The sequence below is a fragment of the Sporothrix schenckii genome (assembly GCF_000961545.1).
Source record: "Sporothrix schenckii 1099-18 chromosome Unknown Cont47, whole genome shotgun sequence".
NCBI classification, from domain to species: Eukaryota; Fungi; Ascomycota; class Sordariomycetes; order Ophiostomatales; family Ophiostomataceae; genus Sporothrix; species Sporothrix schenckii.
The window spans coordinates 1,662,009-1,688,836 of record NW_015971148.1 but is presented as its reverse complement, the minus strand read 5'-3'; the positions used below and the strand labels follow the sequence as shown (position 1 = coordinate 1,688,836).

Below are 26,828 nucleotides of genomic sequence, written 5' to 3'. Positions count from 1 at the left end.
GGCATGTGTCGCCCGCCTTTGACCTGGTTGGAATGTGCGTCTAGCCTTTTCGAGGTGGATTAAGGGAGGCTCACAGCTGTGTTAAAGATTCCTTGGCCTAGTTGCTCAGGGTGTGATGCGAGTACGGAAGAGTCGACTGTGATGATTTACATATGAAAAACGTGGGTAGCTTGGGTCTGGTCACGCCGGTGAGGTCTTCGGAAGAATGCAACCATTCAGGATGCGCGCGCACCTGCATACGGCGTCTTCGTCGGCGTGAAGTGACGATAATTTGCTTCTCGTGGGGGTGGACGACGAGAGAAAGGTTGGCAAATCAGAAAGGTGGCGAGAGAAGCAGAGACGGTTAAGGTGAGAATGGGGATCGTTGGAGAGAGTCATGCCCGCTCTTTCCTAAAATGGAAGACAGTCGAGAGTGTCCAAACAGGGGCAACGAAGACAAAAATGAAAAAGCGGAAAGGGCAAGAAGAGCATTTGGACAGACGGCACCAACGACTGGGCAGAAAAGATTGTAAAGTACAGAAAGAGCGACCGACCCAAAATATGACATGACAAAATACCCCTGAACATCAACCAAACTGCGACTTTTCTTCCTCTCCAATCAACCCAAGCCACCGACCTCTCGCAAAATTTTGTCCCTTTCTGGGATAGTTGCTGTTTGGCATTTTTTCGGCACTTTAATTTCTTGATTATCGTTTCCCTTGCACGATCAAGTACGGTGACGTGTGCCGGCATCGCAGGGCAGTCTGATTCTCATTACGTGGTCGAAACCACGCAACGGAAGACGACCTCTCCTCTTTTTTCTGCGCTGGGAGCATCTCCGACTGCGTTTCCGGTAATTACAAACGACTCTCGCGACAAGCGGCAAAGGCAATAATCCATGTAGTCCGTTGTCGGCCAGGACATCCCGATGTTGCATCACTTCTTCTGCCCTGCAGAAACTATTCGCAAAAGTGTCACTTCATATTCGATAACTAATACACTTTGGATCGGAAGTTTAGTGGGAAAGTTAGATTGCATTTACTGACTCGCAGGTATCCGAAACCCTGTGATTTTCAACATCTCTCACAAGACGGGCTTCAAAGGTGATCTTCATCAGAAATATGCGAGACCTTATCCCCTCACGAAAAACACAAAACTGATTCAAGCTGCATGACTACTTCTATACCGTTATGCTGTAGCTCTTGCCCAGCCGCTTCAACAAGTGCTGCTCTGCTGTCAGCACATCGCCGCCATCTAGCGGCGCACTGCCGTCCAACGGAGCCAGTTTTGTGTCGAGGTTGCCGTCGACGAAAAAGGGAATCGAGTAGCGGTCTATCGAGCCCCGGTTGATCACCCGGTGCACATTGCTCTTGTAGACGTTTTTGGTCCAGAGGCTCAGCATGTCGCCGACGTTGACCACGTACGCATCCGCGTTGGGCGCCACCGCCACCCAGTCACCCGTCGCTGCGTCCAGCACCTCGAGGCCGCCTGATCCGTCCTGGTAGAGAAGCGTCACGGCGCCAAAGTCGGTGTGTGCGCCGGCACCGAGCTGCCGGGCGTCCTCGCTGCGCTGTGGCGGGTAGTGCAGCAGGCGCAGGTTGCACACCGGGTCGTTGGCCACGAACTCGGTGAATACGTCGTCGCCGTAGGGCAGGCCGCGGGCCAGAACGGCGAGTACGGTGCGTGCCAGCTGCAGGACGGCCGTGTAGTATGCCTCGGCCGGCTCGCGCAACGTGGCCTCGTCAAAATTATCGGCGTCGCCGGGAAAGACATTGGCGCCCATGAGGAGCGGGTGCTTGTGGGCACGGGGATCGCCATACGGAATGTCTTGGCCAATAAAGAAACCCTCTTTCAGGTCGGGCAGGGCACCTTCCTGCAGCACTTGAGCGCCGATGAGTTCGTAGCCGCGGTTGAGCAGCGGCGACCCGGTTGGCGGCCGCAGTGTCTTTTTTGTCTCCAGCGGGAGGGCAAACAACTTGGCCGAAGCGGCGAGAAGTCTCTGCTGCAAGTCGCGAGGTACATTATGGCCGACGAGGGAGAAGAAGCCGGTGGTCATGCAGGCGGTGCGTACGTCGGCGACGACCTGGGCGGCGGCCTCGGACGTGGGATCCGCCAGGAACGGCGCAATATCGATGGTAGGGATATGGAAAGGCATTTTGTTTCGAGCCAACAATTGTGAAAGTTGTGCCCTTTCCCTTTGCCTATAAAATTGATTGACCTTCGCGGTCTTTTGTACCCAGTCGCGGAGGCGCTCGTGGTGGCCACCGCCGACGACACGTGCCGTTTTGGGAAGATAAGACTGCTTGTGACGCCGAACCTGCCCGTGCTAGTAGAGGCCTTGCGACCATTTTACGATGGCGTCGGGTGGTTGGCGTCTCGTTCACGTTCGTGCACAAGGCTCGATGTTGAAGATAAAACGACGTACAAGTAGCCTTATCCGTGTAAGACGGCCCCTCGCGGAGAGGCGACTACTGCAGCCAGCCAATAGCCGTGATGGCTTGGCGCTTATCAGTTTGCGGAGGCTGCCGATATTTCGCTGATTTCTCGGCTTTACATGTTCCCTTGAGACACTTGAATATTACACAGGTCGGATGCACCACCCGTGAAACCATTTGACGGTACTCATACAATTCTGCTATACAACGGCACGTTTACCGTACAACGATGAGTCGCCAGCACTCTGGCTGGACCGACAAATTGACTGAGTTGTGAGACACCAAACACCGAACGGCCTGCTACCGTTCCCTACCACCGTCGACTAGGCCTGTCGCTCTCACCCTGACGCTCCTTCTCTAGCATGGCGTCAAAGTCCTTTTGCGCCTGATTGCGCGCATACGACTTCTCCTCTTCGTCTTCGTTGAATGTGTAGTCACCCGTCGTCGGCCGGTTGCTGTTGTCCTGTTTGCTCGGAGGCTGTGGCGGCGATTTGCCCTTGCGCAACGCCTCCCAGCCGTACTGTCCCGGCGGCGCCTGCGAAATGGCCGTGGGCTTCTCACCCGCGTGTCCCGGTGAGCGCAGGCGGTCCCAGGCGGTGCCTTCGCCCGTCCCCGACGTCGGCTGCTGCTTCCAGCCGCTCCTGCGGCGCTGCTCGGCCGGTGACACGGGCGAAGCGTCGTCGTAAAAGTCGTCGTCGAGGTCGGTGCTATAGTCGTCGTAGCTTTGTGTCTGCGGTTGTTTCTGTTGCTGCTGCTGTGGCGGACTCTGGCATTGCTGGTATGGCTGGTACTGTTGCTGCTGTTGCTGCTGCTGCTGCTGCTGCTGCTCCTGGTCTGGAAGCACGCCGCGCTGCTGCGCTTCCCGATCCCGCCCGCGCCTCTCAAGAGCCTCGCGCGCCTCCGCCGTACGGCTTGCGGCGCGCTCTGTGACCTTGAGGATCGAATCTGGACCTCGTTTCGCAGCGAGCGCGGACTTGAGGCTTGTCCGCAAATCCGCCAACCGCGGGTCCCTGTCAAAGACGTACGAGTTGGCCACCGTGCCGTACGCAAAGAAGGCCGTGCGCAGTATAAAGTGCGACGCCGCAGCATACATACTGAAGCGGAACACGTGCCAGGCCGTCCGTGCCATCGGGCCCTCGATGAGGCGCGACGTCTTGGTCGGGAAGACATTGGGGTCGAACCCTTCTTTCGGCTTGTAAAAGGGGAAGCCAAACGTCGGCCGCGTGCGGCGTTCTAGAAATATGGAGGTGCCCAGCATCACGGGGAACTCGTAGGACATTGTCGTTGTCAGCCCGGCTGTCATGTTGGCGAGGATCTGCACCTCCTCCTGGCTGAGCATGCGCTGGGCACGCGAGCGCATGCCGATCACGGACATGGCAATCGTGGCGCGGTACCAGCTGTCGTCGTAGCCGACCAGCCTGCTATAAAACGGAAGCTTAGGCAGCTCGTCCCAGCGGATGGGGAGGTACTGCGAGAGCGCAGCGGCCTCCTTGACGGATTTGACGTGGATGCTGCCGAGAGCGTTGGGGTCGGCATTGAGGTCGACGGGTCCCTCTCCGCTGCGGTTGTTGGCCATTGTGGGTGGGAGTGACCGTAGCTGGAGACTAGCCAGCCGTTTCGAATTGAGTTGGAAGAGGTGCTGGTGGTGAGTGTGAGAGGAGTTGGCGTCGAATGCGCACGCAGGTGTTGAAGCTGAGAAACAAGTGGCGATCACTAAAGAGCTCTAAAAAGCTGGCATTAGCTAGTGGGGTGATGAGATCATTCCCGTCCAGCTACCTGCTCCGGCAAAAGCATTTCGCATCACGTGTATACGCGCCACAAGCACCAGCCACGGTCACACAACGGCTGTCAATGTCTGTGTCAGGAAGACCCACCGCGACATCGACGCGTTGTGGGGTACGACAAACAGCTCCCTAGCAACACGGACGCGTCGAACCGCGTTCCACGGTCGATGTATATTTGTACGGCAAAATGCACACGGCCGCACAATCCACACAGTCGCAGCCCACACGATCACACCGTGGGCGAATAGCAGACGCCATGCTGCATCCACCACAACACGCACTACCGCCTGCCGACCTCACACGGCCCACCAATCCAGCCTCCCGTCCGAGGGATGGCCACTGTTGCGTGTTTTATCCAATGCTACCTGGCGAGTCCGCTGCTTTGTCCAGCGAGCTTTGTTGCCATACATGAACAGACCATATGTGAGTGGATTGGCTTGAGATTCAACTGGGCGACACACGCATCGGGGAGTAGACTAACCGACAGAAACACTACGGCAACCGGCCATGGAATCGAATCTCGCACGCTCCACGGCCGAATCCTCCTCCATATCCTCCGCCTTTGCCACCGCCACCTCCGCCGCCCATTGAGGTGTCCGAGACGACCAAGATCAAGCTGAAGAAGTTCCAGTTTCGTGAGAAGAAAAACAAGACGGCGAAAGCGAAGAAGGCTGCAGAGAAGTCTGTCGACGTCGACAAGTCCGTCATCAACGCAGCCAACACGAAAGGAGGCCCCGTGCAGGCAGTCGAGGTTGACGAGATCCAAGCTGCTGCAATGGCACCAGCTACGGCCTCGAAGAAGGCCAGCCAAAAGACAGGCCAGCGAGATAGCCAGCGAGACAGCCGGAAGGGGAGCCAGCCGCGACAAGCAAGCCAAACAAAACCCAGCTCGATACGACCAGGAGACGCGGCATCGATAGCAACATCCGCACCGCCACACTTGGACAAGGAAAACGACATTGCAAAAGATGACAAGGATGCTACGACCAACGGGGCCACGGCCTCAGCCACCGGCGACCTCCCCAGCACACAGCCGAGCAAAATCACGCCCACGGTTGCTGCCACGCCCGAGTTCTTGAGCATCCACGTCCGCACACCCCGGGCGCGCTTTGCTTGGCAGGAGCTCGTCGGCACGCCCGACACCCCCAAGATCCGCGAGTCTCTCGGCATCTCGCCCGACGCCAAGCTGTCCTGGTTGACCGGCCAGAATCATGATCCCTCTCCTGTCGCTGCCGCCGTCGCTGCCGCCAAGCAGAAACAGGGCACCAAGCGTCCGCGCAGCTGCAGCCCGCCCTCGTCGCCCACCAACTCACGCTCCAAAAGGGTCGCCGAGAATGTGCAAAAGTTCAAAGAGGTGATGGCTTCGGCCACGGCGGCCAACCTGGCACTCGAGGACCGCTTCCCGCGGAAACACAACGGGCTGGCACGGCACCGGACCGAGGTCGGGCGGTCGACTGTGCGTAGCTTGGCCCCGGGGGCCGACTCGTCGGGAATTGGGCTGGAACGGCAGGCCAACCTGCCTGCAGCAAACGGACCATCACCACGAACTGCGGCCGGCTTGAGACGCTCCATGAGCTGTAACACGACGTTGACGACACCGACAACAAAGCGGCGAAAGACAGACGGCAACGACCTGGTTGCTGCACCAAGCCCACACGAGACGATACCACAGCCACGGCAACCATCCGTACCACAAGAATCACGCCCACTAAGCCGGCAACAAGCATCAGCACCACCTCCTTCATCACGGCAAGAAGAGACACTGGTAGAAGACGAGCTGGCAGACCAGGTTGATACGGTCGATATGGTCGACGCAGAGCCACCTGTTCGGCCTGCCTCACCCGTGTCTCTTCACCGGCTATCCCTCACCGTCAACGACAAGTCTTTTCGAGAGAAAGATCCCAGTATACCAGATACAGAGTCCAACGGCAAGCCTGCCACCACTGAACCAACAGAAACAACGGACGCAACAGAAATGACAAAAATGACAGAAACCAAGACCAAAGACCACGTGTCCGACTACGGCGACGATGTCTTTGACGACTTTGACGACCTTGATGACAACCTCTTTGACGACGACATGCTGGCCGAGATCGATGCTAGTCTGGCGCCCCCGAAGCGATCCGACACGGAAACGAATGTGGTTGCCGCAAGAATGGCCGATGCCGGTGCTGAGGACGAGTTTGGCGACCTGGGCGACGGCCTCGATGACGACGTATTTACCGCGGTGACCGCTGCAGAGAACTCTACCACCAAGAAGAACCAACAGCAACAACCCATTGACCTCACAAGCTCAATACCCCGGGCCGACGACACCGTCGACACCAATGCCGCCTACACCAAGCCGGCGCCTGCCGCTGCGCCTGCAGCCCAACCAGGAGTGGCTGACATGGAGGACATGTATGGCGGCGACGACTTTGGGGAAGACTTTGATTTCGAGGCCGCTGAACTTGCTGCCACCCAAGCAGCCAGCCGTGCCGGCCCAGCGTCCACAGCCTTTACGCCCTGGGCCAATACACAAAGCGTATGATGCCACCCTCATAGAATGGCCCGATAGAGTATATGGATATGATGGAATGACTGTTTTGGTTCTTTCTTGTGTCCTGTATACTAAGACCTGTCTCTCTCTCTCTTTGTAGTCCAGCCACAAGCGCAAGGCCATTCAGCGATATCTCGTAACCAACGTGCTTATTTCGTCGTACCATGACGAGCGAGAGAGGCTATGCCAAGAAAAGGTAGCCGGCCTTGCTGCAACACCTGAAAACCCTACTTGCGTCCTCCGACCCGCACTGACACTTGCAGATACTCGTTGTGCAGGCAGACGGTGACCGGTCAGGCTCGATGCGCGCCGTGCATCTGCGCGGCGACTGGTTTGACACACCGGCCGCCGTCAAGGCCTACGTCCATGTCCTTGGCGAGTTTGACGCGACCGGCATGTGCGTCGTCGACAACGACCACGGCATGCTCATCCTGCACCCGGACCAGCTTGTTTCTGCGACCAACGTTGCCGAATCCTTTGACTGCACGCGTCGTGCCGTCCTCAAGGACCGCGTCAAGTCGGCCAGCGACGCCAGCCCGCCCCTCGTCTACGGCACGCTGCTGCACGAGATCTTCCAGGAGGCACTCATGAGCAACCAGTGGACCGGTCCCTTTGTACGCACTACCATCGACTCCGCCATCCAAAAGCACCTCGAGGATCTCTACATTGTCAAGCTTGATGTGCCCACGGCCCGCGAGTATCTCTTAACCCGCACCCGCGAGCTGCAGTGCTGGGCCGAGCTCTTTGTGGCACCGAAGCCAAAGGTACGTCATGCCTGTGCCTGTGTGAATGTGAGGGACATACGGCGCGGAAATTGGTTAAGAGACCAATCTAACTCTTTGACAGCCCGGTGCAAATGCTGCAGGCCGCAATGGTGAAAAAGTCAACATGTGTGTGAGCAAGTTGCTAGATGTCGAGGAACACGTCTGGTCGCCCATGTACGGCCTCAAGGGCAACATCGATGCCACGGTCCAAGTCACCATGAACGTCGGCAGCGACAGCAAGACTCTCACGGTGCCCTTTGAGCTCAAGACGGGCCGCAACGCCACGGCGGCGCACCAGGCACAGACCGTGCTGTACAACCTGCTGCTGTCCGACCGCTATGACATTGAGATTGTGTACGGCATTCTTTACTATACGGAAAACTCGCAGATGATGCGCATCCCGGCCATCCGCAACGAACTGCGCCACATGATTATGAAGCGCAACGAGCTTGCCTGCCACACCCGCGAGAGCAGCGTCCAGTTGCCGGACATGCTGCGCAATCGCAACGCCTGCGGCCGTTGTTTCGCCCAGACCTCGTGCTTCGTCTACCACAAGCTCGCCGACGAAGGCACGGCCGAGACCAGCGGCATGGGGGACAAGTTCAACGAGATTGTCGGCCACCTCACGCCGAAGCACCGCGACTTCTTCTTGAAGTGGGACGACCTGCTCACCAAAGAGGAAATGGTCGGCCTCAAGGTCCGCCGCGAGCTGTGGACCATGGTCAGCGCCGAGCGCGAGAAGCTCGGGCGCTGCTTTGCCGACGTCATCATTGAGCAGGGCTCCGCGTACGAGGAGGCCGGCAGCAGCAAGGTCAACCGGTTCCACTACACATTGGTCAAGGAGCACCCGACGCCGGGCTTTTCGTTTATGGACTCGCAGCTGGCCGTCGGTGACCCCATTGTCGTGTCGGACGAGGACGGCCACTTTGCGCTCGCCATTGGGTTTGTCATGGCCATTCGCAAGCAGCGCATGGACGTCGCCGTCGACCGCCGCCTACACAGCGCCCGCATCCGTGAAGACGGCTTCAACGAGAAGACGAACCAAGTCTTTGCGGGGATCATGGAGGCGGGCGCCGGGCCAAGGAAGCGAATCGGTATCGAGGAGAACTATGGCGGGCGCTCGCGGCTGGGCGACGACCACAACGGCAGCCACAATGCCCATGCCGTCCGCTACCGCGTGGACAAGGACGAGTTCAGCCAAGGCATGTCCACCGTGCGCAACAACATTGTGCAGATCATGGCGGGCCACCGCGTCGGCCTGCGCGAGATTCGCCAGCTCGTTGTCGACCTCGTTCCGCCGCGCTTCAAAGCGGCCCCGACACAGTACGTGCTGGACGACGGCGACGGCACCGATGCGCTCAACGTTGACCAGAAGCGCGCCATAGCCAAGGTCATGAGCGCCCAGGACTACGCCCTCGTGCTGGGCATGCCGGGCACGGGCAAGACGACGACGATTGCACACATTATACGCGCGCTCGTCAGCCAGGGCAAGAGCGTGCTGCTGACCTCGTACACGCACACGGCCGTCGACAACATCTTGCTGAAACTGCGCCACGCGCAGACGCCCATCCTGCGCCTCGGCGCCCCGTCCAAGGTGCACCCCGACGTGCGCGACTTTGCCATCCTGGCAGCCGAGCCCAAGGCGAGCCTCGAAGACATCCGCGCGGCGTGGCACGACACGCCGATCGTGGCGACGTCGTGCCTGGGTATTGGGCATGCCCTCTTCAACGAGCGCATGTTCGACTACTGCATTGTCGACGAGGCCAGCCAGATTACGCTGCCCATCTGCTTGGGCCCCATCCGCATGGCGCGCACGTTTGTGCTCGTGGGCGACCACAACCAGCTGCCACCGCTGGTGCAGAACGAGGAGGCGCGCGTGGGCGGGCTGGACATTTCGCTGTTCAAGCTGCTGTCGGACACGCACCCCGACTCGGTGGTGAATCTGGAGCACCAGTACCGCATGAGCGAAGACATTATGGCGCTGAGCAACACGCTCATCTACCAGGGGCGCCTCAAGTGCGGCACCGAGGCGCTGCGGACGCGCACCCTGCATGTGCCCGACATGGCGCGCCTGCACCAGCACCATCACAACGCCCGCTCCATGGCGCGCCTGACGCCCGGCAGCAGCTTTTGCACCATGGGCGGCAGCAGCGCGGCCTGCTGGCTGCGCGATCTCGTGCGGCCGGAGACGCGCGTGGCCTTTGTCAACACGGATTCGATCGACGGCAGCCGCGAAGAGGCCAAGGGCAACCGCATTGTCAACCCGTGCGAGGCGCGCCTGGTGACGCAACTCGTCGAGGCGCTGCTGACGGTCGGGATCCCTGCGTCGGAGATTGGTGTGATGACGCACTACCGCTCGCAGCTGGCCCTGCTGAAGCACCAGCTGCGCGGCGTCAAGGCCAGGGGCAGCGACATTGAAATGCACACGGCCGACCGGTTCCAGGGCCGCGACAAGGAGGTCATTGTCCTCTCGCTCGTGCGCAGCAACGAGTCCTGCAGCATCGGCGATCTGCTCAAGGACTGGCGCCGCGTCAATGTGGCGTTTACGCGGGCCAAGACCAAGCTGCTGGTCGTCGGCAGCCGCAGCACGCTCCAGGGCACTGGTCGCGTGGAGAGGGACAAAAAGGATAAAAAGGAGCGGATGGACAGAGACTTGCACAATGGCGAGACCGGCGAGGAGATGCTGGCGCGCTTTGTGCGTCTGATGGAAGAGCGCCGCTGGATCTACGACCTGCCTGCCGACGCGCTCGACAACCACCTGTTTGAAGAGCTGCCGGCGACCCAGGCGGCATCGGCCTCTCTGGATGCGTCCCTTGGAGCCGAGAAGGGCATGATGGGCTATGGCGGCGGCGCGCGCTTCCCCGGCAAGGACGACAACTACATCCAGACGACGCGGTCTATGCCGCCGCACCCTGTGGCGCGGATACAAGCGCAGAAACCGTTCAAAAAGGTCGGTCCGGCGACCGCAAAATCACCAAGTCGCCAGGGCATCGTTCCGTCCGCCGGCAAAGAAAACGCCCGACCAGGGCTTCTGCAGCCCGGCAAGCGGGTCGGTAGGGATAAAGAGGCCCTGCTGAAAGGACGGCCCGTGCTGCAGGGCATTCTGAATGACATGATGGGCGGAAAGCATCCGACATAATTGGGATGGGTGCTGTATTGTGTGTTGTGTCTTTTTTTTCTTTTTTATTTCTTCTTGACAAAGGAAACAAATCATGGACAGAAGCATCAAACGGACGGGTCAGCATAGCACAGGATTGGATGGCGTTCATTTGTCGGTTTTGAGTATGTGTATTCACTCTGGATTAGCTTTATTTTGGAAAACAAGGCCATATGTTGACAAAACCGCTGTAAAGATGCATGCTGCTTCCGTGTCGATTGAGTAGAGTGCTTAAAGCCGCTGTAACGAGACTCCACTGATCGCGCCGAAAGGCATTACGACGTCGTACAAGACTGGCCCAGTTCTTGAGTCATTTGTGAACGTCACAGTGTCGTGTATCATTTTGAGCTCATAATTAACTATATACAATTTTGTAGTGTCTTCCCTTAGGACTGAAGTGCCAATTTCGTTGAATCGTAAGCGTAACATTTTGGGTCAAAAACAGCCAAGAAATCAAACATGTGTTTGCGGGTTGAGCATCTTTTCTCATCATTCATGCGGTCTGTGATGCTGCTGTCTGCGCCGCAGTCTCTGCCGTAGCCACGACTGCAGCCGCTGTGGTTGTTGCGATCACGGCCGCCGCGGCCGCGGCCTCGGCTCTCTGCTGCCGTATAGCGGTACTGCTGATCTTGGAGTCAAAGTTCTCGGCGACTGCGGTTGCTTCCCTTCCGGACGCCGACTCGCCGGCCGCAGCGGCCATCTCGGCCACGGCCTCGTCCGCACTCAGCACGTCCACCACAAACGTCTCCAGCGGCAGCCAGCCCCGCGCTGCGCGCTTCTCGTTGACGGCCCGGCCGCCCGACCGCGTCTCGCCCGACACCACGAGGCTCGTAATGTCCTGCCGTTCCACCGTCGGCCCAAACGCGTCGTGGATGCGCACACACTGCACAACAATGGCCTCGTTGCGGAAGGTGGCCGTGAAGTCGCCGTCCTTTTCGTCAATCTCGGGGCCAATCTTCTCCTCCCAGCCGTCGCGTGACAGGTTCAAGACGGTCGCCAAGAAGTTGATGACGTTGCGCGCGCGCTCGTCCCACGGCTGCACGTACTCGGCGAACTTTTTGTTCTTGAGCAGCTCGTCGCCCGTGACGCCGATGATGTACTCGCACGGTCCGCTCGACATGGGCAGCGGAACGTCCAGCAGCAGTGCGCCGGCCGTCAAGAGCAGCTTGTGCCCCGGGTGCAGGTAGTCAAACGTCCCGCCGAGGCACACCGTCTTGTGCAGGGGCGTGGGGATGTGGATAATGTGCGACGGTGTGATGGTGCCCGACGTGAGGCCGGACGACGTCCCCGTCCGCGTCGTGGTGGCGCCAACACGTAGCGTCAGGCCGCCGTCCACCGGAACAACCTGGTCGTCGGTCGTCTTGTGCACCAGCTGTGCAAACTTGAGGTACAGGTTGCTCAAGTGCAGGCCGGCCTCGCTTTGCGGGTAGAAAATCTTGTTCCAGGGGTGATACGCCGAGGCGAACGAGGGAAGGTCCACGAGCACCGTGTTGTTCGGCTCAATGATGGGCATGTATTCGGGGAACCGCCGCTCGCGGTCGTGGTCCAGCAGCACCACGCGCGTGTCCACCGAGCCAGGCCCGCCGTCCACGTCGGTCCCAATGTGCAGCTTCTCGCACAGCACGGCCACGATTTTGTACAGGCCGGCCAGAAGCGACTGGGCATCCGGCCAGGCGAACCGCTTGCTGTCTTGCGAGGGCCCGCCCACGAACGGAAAGGCGACGGCGACGATGAGCGTGGTCGCCCGGGCGGCGCTCTTGGTCTTGGCCAGGGCCATCTCGAGCGGCGGCCGGTACGCGGCGCCCAGAGCAGCCTGGCTGGCCGGCTCGGGTGGCGACGGCAGTAGCAGCAGCGACGGAAGGTTGCTGTGCGCCATGGCGGCGGTACTAGTTGCACTGTGTCGCGGTAGCGATGAAATGTCAATGACGAGGGTATATGACAAGTGACGATGTACTACTGGAAGCAGTCCAACCTCTAGCAAGTCGGAGAACAATGGAATGAGCGACTGCCAAGGGTCAAATCGTGGCAGAGTGTGCAGCGCACGCGCCACAATAACCACCGACGGTATGCAGTGGCTGCTCAGCGCTTGTTTGGATGTCCTTTCTTGTCGTTTCTTGGCTGCGTTGCCCTTCTGACATCTCGTCTCGCGTTGCTGCGGGATGAGGCGTGATGCTTCGGGCTGTCTCTGGCCTCGTGCTGCTTGCTCGTCGATGATCGACAACGGAGGTCGGACTGAGTGGGTACGCAGGGGTGTCTATGACGGGGTTAGCTCGCACTCTGTCTGTTGTTAGTTGGATAGTCGTTGGATTGGCTGCATTTGGTTGGTTCGATTTGCCGGCTTTGGAGGTGTCAGCCCACGCAACACACAGGTCACTGCTGGTATGTTGCAGATGGAAACCAGAAACGCAAGATCTGATCGACTCGCATTTCACAGACAGGATGTATTTCGTGTGTTCAGAAAACACCAAACCTGCTCCTCGCCTCTTCCTTTCTAACCCTTGTTTATATGTGTAGAGACTGCCTGAGGCAGAAGTCGTTCGCTTCACACGTGACCATCCGCGCTGGCAATGTAACTGATCTGATTCGCTGGAGCCGACATCACGTGTGGGTCAAGATTGACACGTCCGGCCCGACATTGGTTCCGAAGATTCCCGCGAGCAGGAGCACTTCGTACCTGCCCCCTCAGCACTACAGAGCCTGAGAGCCAGGAACATAGCGGTTTTTTCGAGCACCGCCAAAAGTGACTACCTCGCCTCGTTGGTTTCTCCTCTTCTTCGGCAAAGCAGAGCCATCTGAGCGTCCACCATCCCTTCACGGCTACGTCCCCTTTGCCAACGACGCAACACCACACCCTCCCCGCGCTGCAGTCATTCAATTGACCGCCTTGCATACCATCTCCGCTCCTTCGTTGTTGTTTGACATTTTCCGACGCCTCAATCCGGCTCACCGACACCGGAAAAGCGAAAAACCCTCATCACCTCACTTTGAACCCCATCGACGCCGGCAGCACACACGGTCTGACCATTGACGGCAAAACAGCGTCTCCGAGTTCATTCGTTCTGAAACCGCTTCGACACACACATACATAGACCATGTCGTTCGCAGCCGGCGCGGCCAAGCGCGCCGTCGCTTCCACAGCTTCTGGAACAGCACGGCGGACGTTTGCCAGCACGGCCCGGCGACCGGGCGGCCACGGCTCGCAGTACGACCCGCCGGGCGGGTGGCTGTTTGGCGTCAAGCCGGGCGAGAAGTACAAGAACGAGGGGTGGGAGAAGCCCATGTTCTGGGGCTTTTGCGGTAGCCTGCTGGTGTTTGCATGCATCGTGCCCTTCAAGCCGGACACCTCGTATGTATCCCGGCCCTCGATACGTACGCAATGCGAGCGACACGCTAACCCTTTTGCTAGGATACAAACCTGGGCGCTCGAGGAGGCGCGGCGGCGGTTAGAGGCCGAGGGCATCCTGCAGGACCCGTTCCCGCGGGCCAAGTAAAAGCCTGCAAAGAGGAACGGTGAAGACGGACGTGACACCGCCCGGGGCGACTGTGAACTGCGAGGCGGTTACGATGCGGCTCGCGACGACAACCGATAACCAAACATCAAAAACAAAGACTTTAGAACCTGCTTTTCGTTTTCCACACCGACCAACCATTTTAGAGGAGGACAATAGGGCCATTGGAACAGGACAGGCAAAGGGCAAGGGGAAAGACGACGAATGAGATTAGATTTGCTCTTACCGTATCTTACTCTCTTTCTCTCTCTCTACCTTTCTCATCCCTCGGAGGCATCTTTGCATATTTATGCTTTTCTTCTTTCTGTTGTTATTTCTGGTCGGAAAGAGACGTGGCCATCGACAGTGGATGGCTGCCAACGTGTGTATATTTGACGTTTCATGTTGTCTTTTATCATCTCATTTACATTTCGCATTCACAACATGGCCATCAATGTCAACTGTGCGCGCTGTGCATTGTCAACCGTGTTTATATCTCGATCATGCTCTCTCGCCGACGTAGCCACAATTGGGTGAGACACGACCATGCTTATGCCGTGTTACTCCATGTCCCCGCGGTGGGCTATTTCTGTTCTGTCGACTACACCCTTAAAACAGTCTTCACCCAGGGAGACTTGTCTTTACATTCATCATGTACTAAATTTTCATTCTCTATCAACGTGGCTGTGAACGCTATAAAATGATCATCCCAACACATCGCATCGCCACCAACCAGGCTCGCACTACTCGCACAGGTAGCTCCACTCGTGCTCCTCCTCGCCGTACTGGATGCCCTCGATCCAGTTCTTCATGCGCGTGGTCACGGCGCCCGACTCCTCGTGGTCCTTGAGGCCGCAGTCGACCAGCTGGCCGTGCCAGCTGATGGACCGCACCGGGCTCACAATGGCCGCCGTGCCCGCGCCAAAGGCCTCAATCAGGCGGCCCTCGGCCGACGCCGTCGCCAGCTCCTGCATCGTGTACTTGCGCTCCGAGACGGTCCAGCCCTCGGGCTGCAGGCGCTCGCGCGCCAGCGCCAGCACCGAGTCGCGTGTCACGCCCTCCAGGATGGTGCCGTCCAGCGGCGCCGTCACGAGCTCCTTGGCGCCCGTCTCCTTGTTGCGCAGCGCCACGAAAAAGTTCATGGTGCCGACCTCGGTGATGTACTCCTCCTCGCCAAACAGCCACAGGTTCTGCTGGAAGCCGCGGCTCATGGCCTCGCGCTGCGGCACAATGCACGGCGCGTAGTTGGCGCCCAGCTTCTTGTCGCCGACGCCGCCGGGCCACGCGCGCACGGCATAGTCGGTCGCCTCGAGCGAGATGGCCTTGAAGCCCGTCGGGTAGTAGGGCCCGACGGGCGAGGCAATCAAGTAGAGCAGGGCGGAGCCGGGCGGGCCGACACCGAGCGTCTTTTGCGTGCCGATCAATGTCGGGCGCAGGTACAGCGAGTAGCCGCGCTCGGCCGGGATGAAGCGCGACTCCAGCTTGGCGTAGCGGGCAATCAGCTCGATCAGCGCCGTCGGCGAGAAGGTGGGCAGGGCGATGCGCGCGGCCGACTTGTTGAAGCGCTCCATGTTCTTGTCCGGCCGGAAGAGGCGGATGCGGCCCTGGCTGTCCTTGTAGGCCTTCATGCCCTCGAAGCACTCAAAGGCGTAGTGGAACACACACGTGGCCGGGTCGAGCGACAGGTTCTGGTACGGCGTGATCTGCGGCGCCAGCCAGCCGTCGTCCTTGTTCCACTCCATCGTGAGCATGTGGTCGGAAAAGGCACGACCGAACACGAGGTCCTCGGGCTTTTCGAGCTGACCAGGCGTCGTGGTCTCGGTGATGGTGAGGCTGGCCGGGTTCACATCTTGCGGCTGCGAGGTCGAGGCTGCAGACGGCTTGAAGCTGTACGGTCTCTGCTGAAGGAGAAGTGGAAACGGCCGGGCGGCGGTGCGGGAGAGTAATGGCCGAGCTGAGGACGACGAGGCGGCAGAGATGGACGCCGAGGCGCGGCCAAGCCGGCGAAGTGCTGGACGCATCATTGTGAATGTGAAGAGGAGGGAGGAGAGGAAATGGCAAGAGGGGAGATGGTCTGAAAGAGCCCGGAGCGTCTGAGGTCCTGTGGTCTGGGAGAGACGGTCGGAGACGAAACAAATGTGAGAGACGACGTGGGGAAGTTAATATACGAAAAAAAAAAAAGGAAAAAAAAACGAAAGTAGAGCAGCCAAGAAACTCGGTCTAAGAATGAGTCGACTGCAATTGATCCGCAACAAGCCGTCTGAGACCGAAGGCACGAGCAAGAGATACCAGATTGAGGGGGAGTCAGAGGGGGCCTGGCGTTCGGAGCAACATATCTCGCCCCGAATGTTCTGTGTGCGGATTTTTGCGCTTCCTTTTCTCACGCCTTTCGATTCTTCCCCACCGTTTGAGCGGCCATCGGAGCCTGATCGGAGTCATACAGGGGACCAGTGCGCCGGTTCAGGGCAGTCAGGGGTCTAGGCGCTTGTCGGACTTATGGTCACGTGCGTCATCACGTGGAACTAAACAGGCGGCACGGCGAGACACGGCAAGGCGCATCAAGCACTGCTCATAGCGAAGAAAGAAGGGACTTGGAGCTGGTAGCATTGTTCTTGCGATTTTATAAAGGTCTGCTTCAGATTCTTCGTTCTCTCGTTCCAGAGAACTGTGCACATTCAACGCCAACGCTGTCGACGACCTAGACACGCACCCAAATTAGGTAGCAGCGTTTCTGCCATGCTCCTTCCCTAATTCGACCCACTAGCACGTTCGCACCTTACGCTTTCGTCCCGTCTCCAGATCCACAGTTTCATCAGCTCCTCCAACCTCAACGTTGCTCTTTGAACTTTTGCATTTTCAACGCGTAACCTCACGCCTCGAGCTCCCCCGACACATACTCCGCCGTGCCGCCGCAAGCCTTCGTACTTTCGTTCTCCCAGTGGCCCTCTGTCGTTCTCGAACAACAATTGCCTCTCCCGTCGCACTCCACACAGCCGAGAGCCTAACCCCTGTCCTCCATATCATCCGAGCTTCGATCGACATTTCGACGTTCGTCTTCGATTGCCGTCGTCGGACCACAACGACGGCCGCACTCTAGCTCGCAAGCTACCCTGATTGATCCAGACCATCGCACACGATACGTTCCCGACATTTCCAGCTCCTCCTCCGATCGGCCCCCGTCATGACGGGCCCGCACGTCGACTGCGCCGTATCATAACATCTCTACTCTGATTTGCATCCCCTTCTTTAGTAGACGACTCACATAGACACACGAACACGCAAAACACACTCACAGCCGCAATGTTCACCTCGGCCTTCAAGTCGATCTCGTCGACAATCAACAGCGGCTATACCGTCGCTGCCACGCCCACTTCGGCCGCCGGCCCGTGGAAGATCTACGATGCCAAGAAAAAGTCAACGGGCAAGGCCTACTCGGTCTTTGTCTTTGACCGCAAGTCCCTCGACGCACACGCCAGCTCGCTTGGCCGCTCGGGGGCCGCCGCTTTCAAGAAGGCGGCCGACGAGGTGGTCGAGCGACTGAAACGAGAAGCGTCTTCGCTCGCGCGTTTACGGCACCCAAGCATCCTGGAGCTGGTCGAGCCCGTCGAGGACACGCGCGGCGGCGGGCTGCAATTCGCCACCGAGGCCGTGACAGCGTCGCTGACCAGCCTGCTGCAAGAAAAGGACGAGCAGGAGGGCGCACACGGCAGCAGCGGGCGGTCCCGCGCCAGCCGGTACGTCACAGAAGACGCCGACGGCGTGCGGCGGCGGCGCGAAATCGAGATTGACGAGCTCGAGATCCAAAAGGGCCTGCTGCAGCTGGGCAAGGCACTCGAATTCTTGCACGAAAACGCCGGGCTCGTGCACGGCAACCTGACGCCCGACGCCGTGCTGGTCAACGCCAAGTCGGACTGGAAGATCAGCGGGCTGGCGTTTTGCGGGCCGGCCGAGATTGGCGCCGCAGGGCCGTCGGCGTCGTTTCCGCCCGTCAGCGTGCACGAGATCCTCAACATGGATGCTCGGCTGCCCAAGTCGGTCCAGCTGAACCTCGACTACGCATCGCCCGACCTCGTGCTCGACAACAACCTGACGCCCTCGGCCGACATGTTCTCGCTGGGCCTGTTGTGCGTCGCGCTCTACAACTCGCCGCACCGTTCACCCATCGAGGCGCACGCGAGTGTCTCCTCGTACAAGCGCGCCTTCGCGTCTGCGGGCGGTGTGCCCTCCAATACCAACAACTACCTGTCGTCACGACCGCTGCCACGCGAGCTGGCTGTGCACGTGCTGCCGCGCCTGATTGCACGGCGACCCGCGCAGCGTCTCACGGCAAAGGAGTTCCAGACGAGCGAGTACTTTGACAACATCCTGGTGTCGACCATTCGGTTCCTGGACGCCTTTCCGGCCAAGACGCACGGTGAAAAGTCGTCGTTTATGCGCGGGCTCAACAAGGTGCTGCCGTCGTTCCCCAAGTCGGTCATGGAAAAGAAGGTGCTGCCTGCTCTGCTCGACGAGATGAAGGACCGCGAGCTGGCGCCGCAGATTTTGCAGAATGTGTTTAGGATTGTGGAGCTGCTGCCGTCGGCCAAGCGCGTCTTTTCCGACCGCGTGCTGCCGTGTCTCAAGGAGCACTTTTTGGTGCCTGGAGCAGCGGCGGCGACCGCCAACCACAAGAACACGCCGCAAGAGCGCGACCCGTCGCGCGATGCAAGCCTCATGGTCGTGCTGGACCGGCTGGTGATCATCACAGACAACACGACCGGCAAGGAATTCAAAGACGACGTCTTGCCCATCGTCGCGACGGCACTCGACTCGCCCACGCCGGCGGTTGTTGACGCGGCGCTGCGCAGTGTGCCGGCCATGCTCCCCGTGCTTGACTTTAGCACGATCAAGCACGAGCTGTTCCCCGTCGTGGCTGCCATCTTTAGCAAAACGAGCAGCCTGGCTATTAAAATCCGCGGTCTGCAGGCATTTGTCATTCTGTGTGGCGGCTCGCCCGACAGCACAGAGCTGGGCGGAGGCGACGGCCTCGACGGACTGAGCAGCAGCGAGTCCAAGCGCGGCACGTCCACGTCGACGGCGCTCGACAAGTACACCATGCAGGAAAAGATTGTGCCACTGATCAAGGGCATCAAGACCAAAGAGCCCGCTGTGATGATGGAGGCGCTGAACGTCTTGCGTGTCGTTGGGGGCATCGTCGACGCCGACTTTGTCGCGTTTGAGCTCTTGCCTGTGCTGTGGACCATGAGCCTGGGCCCGCTCTTGAACCTGAAGCAGTTCCAGGCGTTTATGAAGCTGATCAAGACGCTGTCGTCACGCGTCGAGGACGAGCAGGTGCGCAAGCTGCAGGAACTGTCAGGCGCCGACGCGGCTGCCGCCCACTCCTCTTTGAATGGAAACGCTGCCCTCATGGACGAATTTTCGTCGTTTGGTGCCGGGATCGGCGGTTCCGCCTTTGATGTCGGGGGTGGCAGCGGCGGCGGCGGCGGCGGCGGCGGCGATGTGGAAGACGACTTTGAGCGGCTGGTCAAGGGCAAGACAGGTGGCGGCGGCCTGGGTGGCGATGCTTTGATGGACGGCGGCTGGGACGCGACACCAGCAGCGAGCGCCAGACGACTGTCGCCGAACCTCGGCGGTAACCGAAGCACGACACCACGGGCCACTGCGTCGGCCGCTGCCTCCGCAGCACCCGCGTTTTCGTGGTCCACACCCACGCCGACGCCGACAACAGCACAAGCACCACCAGCCCCAAAACCACAACAGCAGCCGGCGTTCCGCACCGTGACGCCGGACCTCAATAGCTTTGCTGCCATGACGCCCTCGTCGACACAGTTCTCGACAGCGCTGCCGGCCCGGCCCATGAACCCAACCACGACCTCGGCGGGCAGCACGGCCGTCAGCAGTGCATCCGCATGGTCGGCCATGACGCCGTCGCTGCCCACCACGACGTCACCTCCTGCTACGACGAGCGGTATCAACTGGGGCGCCGGCAGTGGCAGCGGCAGTATGAACAGTGGCAACGCATGGAGCTCACCCGCGGCGGCGACCTCGTCCGGCTTCTCCCTGTCGCCACCGCCCGTGACGGGTGCATCGTCTGCAGCGGCCAAGCCACCGAGCTCCGGATTTAGTCTGCCGCCACCACCAGGCATGGGCTCGATGGCGTCCATGACACCGACCACGACGACCGCGTCGACGCCCAACTACATGCCCAACTACAACCGTCCGGGCCTGGGTAGCATGAACTCGATGGGGTCTATGAACACTATGGGCGGTATGGGTAGTGTGAACAGCATGATGTCGTCAAATAACAAGAACGGGGTACGGATGGGGATGAATTCCATGAACTCCATGAACTCCATGGCCAATGCCAACAACAGCAACAACACAAATGGTATGATGGCGACGCAGCCAGGCAAGACGGGCCTCGACAAGTACGAGAGTTTGCTGTAGGGTAGAGACATTGGGACAGTATTTTGGGGTTATAGACTCTGCATATTCGCAAGCGTTGCCAAGCCTTTTTTGCTTCACACACAATTTCCAGTCCTTTCACAATCATGGCATCATCGTTTACACGGCATCGTCGCATCGTCGCAACATTGTCACCGTTTGCCACAGTTTGTCACAGTTGCAAGAATGTAACCACAACTGATTCCCGACCGATCAGGCAAGATGCAAAACGATCTCATGTCACGGTCGGGCGCCCAGCAACGGGTAGAAGGCTCCTCGTTCTCAAAACGAGAATGGATGAGGAATAAGGTCTGATCTGCGCCAGCCGTCGGAAGAGTCAACTTTATGTGAAGAACAAAAGCACTCCCCCTTTGTGAGGGTTGTCCCCAGTCGGCCGAAGCCGGTGGGGGACGCTGGCGGTATTGGAGCAAGAAGCAAAACCAAAAAGGACATGACAACCTGCCTCGGCTACTCCCAACGACGCGCGAGACAAGGGCAGGATACCAAGTCGAGGACGAGACCGCTGAGAGACGAGCGTAACGAGAGACCGACCGAGACCAGGGGACGCCTTCTTCCCCCATTTTTGTGACAGAAGACCATTGATTCTGGACGCAGGATGAAGCAATAGATGGGCGAGCAGATGGCATCATGGCATCCTGGCATCGGCTGTCACTTTACGAGTTTCCGTATGGCCAATTTTGCGTCGTCATTCGCGTATTGTCTCGTGATCGTTCGTCTTCTCTTTTCTGCCCGACTCGGTTTGCGGTCGTCCAATAAAACATTGCTTGTCGAAGGCACACTTTTGTCTCGCTTAGGTGTCACTAGGCTGAAGGTAAACTCAGGTTGTCAGTTTTGGTGATGGTTTTGCGTTGCTTGCCGTGAGGCAGAAAAAATAGGAAGATGGAAGAAAGGAAAGAAAAGAGTGAAATTTTGAAGGTTCCATTTGGGACTATTTTTGCTGGAAAATGAGTGGGGTCACGATTTAAAGCTAGGGAAGGAGCTACCGCTGTTCACCGCCTGCCAAAACTGAGACGGCCAACAGTATGCAAACACTCTCACAATCAACTCGACGAACAATACGTCTTTTATTCACTCCAAATAAGCTTACGGCGTCTCGCGAATTGCCTTCTTATCATGTCACACTCGCGGATATCCTTGCTATTGTATGTCGTACGAAGTATTTGTAACCATCTGTCATTGCTTCTGTTTGCGGCTCTTTCCGAAACGGGAAGGCCACCAGAACACAGCGCCAAAGACAAGGCAGTAGGCGCTGACCACATGTCACTAGCAGGGCACCACGCCCTAAAAGACGGACCACTCAGGGGCCAGAACTCAGGGGTTACTGGGCACGACAGAGCAACTTGTTAAGAAGGAGTGGCTTAAAGGGGTAAGTAGGCAAGAGCAGCCTGTGAAGAATAGGGGCTGAGGGGCTTCTGGGAGCTGCTGATGGCAAATGTTTTGAAACACATTCGCGCCGTCTGCAGGCCAAGACATAAAAGTTGAAACGCACTACCACCCAAGACAGAGACCAGCGCCGGCCTATGGGAGGCCGCATACACGCAAAAGACACAAACGCCTCCCTCCATTCAACCCCTGCGCAAAGCTTGTTCTTGCAGGGCTGGTTGGTCGACGATGATCGACAAGAAACCAGACAGTGCAGAATGGTGAGCGATGGAGAAGCGGTGTTTGTGGGGAGGCGAGCGACGGCCTGTGAATGGGCAGAGGGCGACAGGGACGACGAGACGGCGGCGCAACGACTGACCTGTTTATTTGACGGACAATACGAGCAGCGTCCTTTGTCTAGCCCATCTCTGCCCCATCTCGTCTCTTGCTGTCCACATCGTTTTGATGTCTGGCACAGGCAGGAGTCGCAGAGTCGGTGAGCTTTGGCGCCGCCTGGTTTCCTTGGTTTCTTAGAGCTATTATGGTCTCGTCAGCTCCTCAGTTTCGTCCATCTTCCTTGGCTTCTTAGCACAAACAACGGACGGCAGAGAGACGAGCAAGGAAACAAAAGAAACAAAAGAAACAAAAGAAACAAAAGAAACAAAAGAAACAAAAGCAGGACAGAGCAAAGAGAGGCGGCACAAAATAGCACGGGTGACCAGGCCGGTGCCAAAACGGGTAATACGGGGCGTCCATTCAGCTGTCTGGTCAGTCATGCATTGAGGACTCCATTTGCTGCGGACAATCTGGCCAGGGGTGAGGACATCCTCGCAGAAAAGCCTGCAAGTCTATGCAAGGCACACCAGAGAAACAAAGGCGCACACTCAGGCAAGAGAGAGGAGGACACGACACTGGCGATCCTTACCGGGGAAAAGACAAAGAATGGCGACAAAGGAACAGACGACAGGTGCACGTCCTTTTTGTTTCGTTTGGCCTTGAATGGCCGTTCGCTCTCGTCCTCTTATTCTCGGCCGTCTGCTCTTCTTTGCGTATTTTCTTTCTTTTCTTCTCTCTTCAGTCTCTTCTGTCGCCAGCTCAGTCATCTTCTTTGTGCATTCTGCTTCTCATTCACTTCATTCAACGCTGGTCTCGTGCCGTCTTCCCTTCATTTTTGTTTGATACAACACCTGGTTCACCAGCTTGACGCAACAACAGCGTTCTTTGCACGTCGTTGCACCCTTTTCACTCTTTGCTTCACTGCTCAAATTTTCGCTGGTCGTCCTTTCCATTCATTATTCACTGGTCTTCCTATTTGCTGGCCACTTTGCCACCGACAGACAGAAAGAACAAACATCACGAACACCCATCTTTGTTCACCATCACCTTGGCATCCCATATTTACGACCTACGACCGTGCAACCTACACCACATATTTTCCGAACGCGGAAACGCATTTTGATACCCAGTCTCGATTCCTACATCTTCTCGCGCTTGGCCCATCTTTCATCTTTCACTTTGCCTCGCCTCATCTGATCTCACATCCTACAGCCACGCAAATATGACCTTCTCACGCCTTGCCGTCTTCGCGGCGTTCTGCGCCAGCCTTGTTGCTGCTCTTCCCACCCCCGACACCGGTGTGCACAGCTTCATCCGGCGCGATGCCACTGCCGCCTCCATCGTCGGCTCCGTCATGCCCAAGTCGTTGTCGTGCGCCAACGTCGACTACCCGGACCAGTGCGCCACCAACGTCCAAGCCGCGCCGTACTTTATCAGTGCCATGGCCAAGTGGGGCATCACCACCGCCCCCGAGATCGCCGCCGTCCTTGCCCTCGTCGCCGTCGAGTCGGGCGAGCTCCGTTACCGTCACTCCGAGTTCCCCAAGGTCGCGGGCAAAGGCACCAGCAACATGCAGTCCCCTGCCTACAATGCCGAGTACGCCGCCGCGATCCCCGAGCTGGCATCGGGCGTGGCCGCGGCCAACGGTGACCCAGACGCCGTCCTGGCTCTCCTGACCGTCGACGACTACAACTTCGGCTCGGGCGCCTGGTTCCTGTCGAGCCAGTGCGCCAGCATCCGCAGCCAGCTGCAAACAAACACGGACGACGGCTTCATTGCGTACATGGGCTGTGTGGGTGCCACCATGACGAGCGAACGCCTGGATTACTGGCACACTGCACAGAAAGCGTTTGGCTTATAGGAGGTGGTCAAGAGATTGCACTGCTTTAGACAGTTGCCGTTATTTTCATTCTGTTGTATTTTTATACCTATTTCACTTCTACACTTTTTCACTTCTTCCACACCTGACGGTGTATTTGTCTCATTTATTTTTTCCCATCTGCTACAAAGCCGAATTTATTTCTAGAAAGACGCACTTGAAATTACAAAACATATCAAACCGTATCAAAAGAAAATACAAATTGCATTAAACTTTGCAGAGATGCTTCTCTACCCTAAACTTGACTTGTATTCCTTGTAAATAAACAGTGGCACACAATATTTGTCTTCCTTTAGGCTGATGAGCCCATTCAAACAACCGCCCTTGCTCTTTGATACCAACCACTGCATATCCCCTTGTTACCTCACCTCTATATTGCAAAATGTTCACGCAAATCCTGAACCGTCAGTATCGTAATACTGCCTAGGCCGTCGCTGGGTCGCAGCGACCCCATTCCGGTTGGCAGGCCACAATGGCAGGACAAAACTGGTCGCCCGTGCCGCAGAAGCCAAACTGCGAACAGCACTCCCCAAACGTCGAGCCTTTGCACGTCTTGCCATTGCCACACGAGCCATCGGTCGTCACCGACACGCCGGGCGGCAGGGCCGCAGCAGACGTCGACGAAGCGGGTGGCGCGGCGGCCGCAGAGCTTGTGGCGCTCGTGGCGCTCGGCTTGGGCGTGGCCGAGGCGCTCGTCGTTGGCCTGCCGCCCGCGACGCTGCTTGCGGACGAGACCGGCGGCGCGACGCCGCCAAAGCACAGTCCAAACTTGGACTGGCAGCCCGTGCCGCAGAAGTCGATGCCGTCGCCGCAGTAGAAGAACTGGCTGCAGCACGACCCGTGTCCCGAACCCGCGCACGTCGTGCTGTTGCCGCACATGCCGTTGGTGCTGGGCACCAGTGTGCCGGGCGGCACGGGCGATGTCGAGGCCGGTGGCGGCGGCTTCGCGCTGGTCGACGGCGGTGGGCTGGCCGGGGTCGTCGTCGTCTTGGGCGGCGGAGGAGCCGCACTCGTGGTCGTCACGGGCGGGGGGGATGCCGGCTTTGTGGTCGTCACAGGCGGCGGAGCGGCCGTGGCCGACTGCGAGGCACCGAGGCACGAGCCAAAGGCGGACTGGCAGAGTGCAATCGGGTTGCAGAACTCACCACCCACACCACAGTAGCCCCACTGCGAGCAGCACTGGCCTGCCGGGCACTTGGCGTTGCCGCCGTCGGCACCACAGCGGCCCGCGGCGGCCTGGCGGCCCTCGAGAACCGAAGCGGCATCCGGTTGGCCCGCGTCGCGACGTTGGAACATGCCACCAACTGCTCCGTCGAGCATCATGTTGGAGCCATAGCTGCCGTACACCGTGCCAGAAAGTGCCAGGGTGGCACCGAGAGTGAATGAGGTCCACCGCATTGTGATGGTGGTTTTAAAGGAATGGTAGAAGTTCCGGTAACAAAATGATGGTGGATCCAAGAGCAGAGTCCAGAGGAGAGTCCACTCAAAAAAGAAAGGAAAGAAAGAAAAAAAACAACAACGGGGATTGAGCTTGATCCGCACTGATACCAAACTGCAGATCAAGGCAGCACAAATAGTTGATACTAGCAGGCAAAGAGAGATGCAGAAAAGACTGGCTGCAACGGGGAATTTTAAACCGAAGCGACGGGACGAGGCAGAGAACCAGACAATTAAAGCACACAGAAGAACAGTGAGAGAGAGGGGGGGGGGGGATCAGGAGAGGATGAGGAAAAAGAAAGGGAAGAGGCAGGGGACAGAATAAAAACACCAAAAGGAAGACAGGGTGGGAGAAAGCATGCCGAGTTTATCGGCATGATGTCAGCCAGATGAAGACGTCTACAGCCTAGTTATCGCGGGGCCAAAGTATTGTAGATGAGCTGCTTTCTTGCTTGCCTGGCCCCTGTCACTAGCACCCCCTCTCCATTCCCTCGGCTGCATGTTCAAGTATACAAAGGAGTAAAAAAGAAAAAGAAAGAGACCGCTGGGCAGGGGCACGTTAATTGACGTCGTTGGCCGAGAGTACCCGCGGCCAACTGCGTCGAACTTGGGAGCACGGAGCCAACAACTGTCATATTGGGCCCAAGACGGAACAATTGAGGGGGACAGGAAGGAACCAAGACGTCAATAAGTGGTAGATTGCCGAGATAAATATATCGCTGGGCTAGGGCAGAAAGTGAGTGGAATAGAGGGAGTGTTAACGACTGACAGAGCAGGAGCAACATACCAAAACAAGAGAAGGCTAAAAGCCTCTGTGCCTTCCATCCCAGTACGTACCCGGCGGGAGAAGTGCTTTCGATATTTGTTTTGTACGTTGCACAGCTGCAAAACATAAAAGGAAAGTAGAAAGTCATCGAACTTGGGGAGGCAAACGAAGCAATCTCACGCCGTATGTGAAAGCTCTATTCAGCACGGTGAGCAGGCTTCCAATGTACATGCAGTTGCGATAACAACGACAGCGATTGTGAAAGGGGTGTGCCACGAAGGAGGCCATGGAGGGTGGCCTGCATACGGACTCGCAACCTGGCCTGCCGCAACCAGACAGGCAGTTACTTCGGCTCGATTGTGGTGAGAAAAGGCTGTATACTACTAGCAACAGCGACGAGGGTATGTCCAGAAGCGTGAAAGGGTAGACATGGCATT

At 58.2% G+C, this 26,828-nt stretch overlaps 11 protein-coding genes across 11 annotated transcripts; 5 read left to right on the top strand and 6 right to left on the bottom strand.

The window, feature by feature from the left end:
* Positions 1-1,159: 1,159 nt before the first annotated feature.
* SPSK_03516 (2OG-Fe(II) oxygenase family oxidoreductase) lies at positions 1,160-2,134 on the bottom strand (the record flags this gene model as incomplete). The annotated part of the gene is made up of 1 exon (XM_016730354.1): positions 1,160-2,134. One exon carries the CDS (start codon positions 2,132-2,134, stop codon positions 1,160-1,162), a length of 975 nt encoding a protein of 324 aa, XP_016585117.1.
* Positions 2,135-2,724: 590 nt separating this feature from the next.
* Positions 2,725-3,990, bottom strand: SPSK_03406 (uncharacterized protein; the record flags this gene model as incomplete). The annotated part of the gene is made up of 1 exon (XM_016730244.1): positions 2,725-3,990. One exon carries the CDS (start codon positions 3,988-3,990, stop codon positions 2,725-2,727), a length of 1,266 nt encoding a protein of 421 aa, XP_016585116.1.
* A 616-nt stretch (positions 3,991-4,606) lies between these two features.
* SPSK_03139 (uncharacterized protein) lies at positions 4,607-6,728 on the top strand (the record flags this gene model as incomplete). Its single annotated transcript, XM_016729980.1, has 2 exons — positions 4,607-4,621; positions 4,686-6,728. 2 exons carry the CDS (start codon positions 4,607-4,609, stop codon positions 6,726-6,728), a joined length of 2,058 nt encoding a protein of 685 aa, XP_016585115.1.
* Positions 6,729-7,039: 311 nt separating this feature from the next.
* Positions 7,040-10,640, top strand: SPSK_02975 (DNA replication ATP-dependent helicase Dna2; the record flags this gene model as incomplete). The annotated part of the gene is made up of 2 exons (XM_016729821.1): positions 7,040-7,501; positions 7,584-10,640. The coding sequence occupies 2 exons, from the start codon at positions 7,040-7,042 to the stop codon at positions 10,638-10,640; spliced, it is 3,519 nt and encodes a 1,172-aa protein (XP_016585114.1).
* A 511-nt stretch (positions 10,641-11,151) lies between these two features.
* SPSK_03367 (pantetheine-phosphate adenylyltransferase family protein) lies at positions 11,152-12,534 on the bottom strand (the record flags this gene model as incomplete). The annotated part of the gene is made up of 1 exon (XM_016730205.1): positions 11,152-12,534. One exon carries the CDS (start codon positions 12,532-12,534, stop codon positions 11,152-11,154), a length of 1,383 nt encoding a protein of 460 aa, XP_016585113.1.
* Positions 12,535-13,750: 1,216 nt separating this feature from the next.
* SPSK_03721 (NADH:ubiquinone oxidoreductase 11.6kD subunit) lies at positions 13,751-14,149 on the top strand (the record flags this gene model as incomplete). The annotated part of the gene is made up of 2 exons (XM_016730555.1): positions 13,751-14,004; positions 14,065-14,149. 2 exons carry the CDS (start codon positions 13,751-13,753, stop codon positions 14,147-14,149), a joined length of 339 nt encoding a protein of 112 aa, XP_016585112.1.
* A 740-nt stretch (positions 14,150-14,889) lies between these two features.
* SPSK_03401 (branched-chain amino acid aminotransferase) lies at positions 14,890-16,170 on the bottom strand (the record flags this gene model as incomplete). Its single annotated transcript, XM_016730239.1, has 1 exon — positions 14,890-16,170. The coding sequence occupies one exon, from the start codon at positions 16,168-16,170 to the stop codon at positions 14,890-14,892; it is 1,281 nt and encodes a 426-aa protein (XP_016585111.1).
* A 2,214-nt stretch (positions 16,171-18,384) lies between these two features.
* Positions 18,385-20,310, bottom strand: SPSK_03186 (uncharacterized protein; the record flags this gene model as incomplete). The annotated part of the gene is made up of 1 exon (XM_016730027.1): positions 18,385-20,310. The coding sequence occupies one exon, from the start codon at positions 20,308-20,310 to the stop codon at positions 18,385-18,387; it is 1,926 nt and encodes a 641-aa protein (XP_016585110.1).
* Positions 20,311-20,347: 37 nt separating this feature from the next.
* Positions 20,348-20,593, top strand: SPSK_10992 (RTA1 domain protein; the record flags this gene model as incomplete). The annotated part of the gene is made up of 1 exon (XM_016737213.1): positions 20,348-20,593. The coding sequence occupies one exon, from the start codon at positions 20,348-20,350 to the stop codon at positions 20,591-20,593; it is 246 nt and encodes an 81-aa protein (XP_016585109.1).
* A 2,938-nt stretch (positions 20,594-23,531) lies between these two features.
* SPSK_03636 (uncharacterized protein) lies at positions 23,532-24,170 on the top strand (the record flags this gene model as incomplete). Its single annotated transcript, XM_016730471.1, has 1 exon — positions 23,532-24,170. The coding sequence occupies one exon, from the start codon at positions 23,532-23,534 to the stop codon at positions 24,168-24,170; it is 639 nt and encodes a 212-aa protein (XP_016585108.1).
* Positions 24,171-24,611: 441 nt separating this feature from the next.
* On the bottom strand, positions 24,612-25,586 carry SPSK_03515 (uncharacterized protein; the record flags this gene model as incomplete). The annotated part of the gene is made up of 1 exon (XM_016730353.1): positions 24,612-25,586. The coding sequence occupies one exon, from the start codon at positions 25,584-25,586 to the stop codon at positions 24,612-24,614; it is 975 nt and encodes a 324-aa protein (XP_016585107.1).
* Between the last annotated feature and the right edge of the window lie 1,242 nt (positions 25,587-26,828).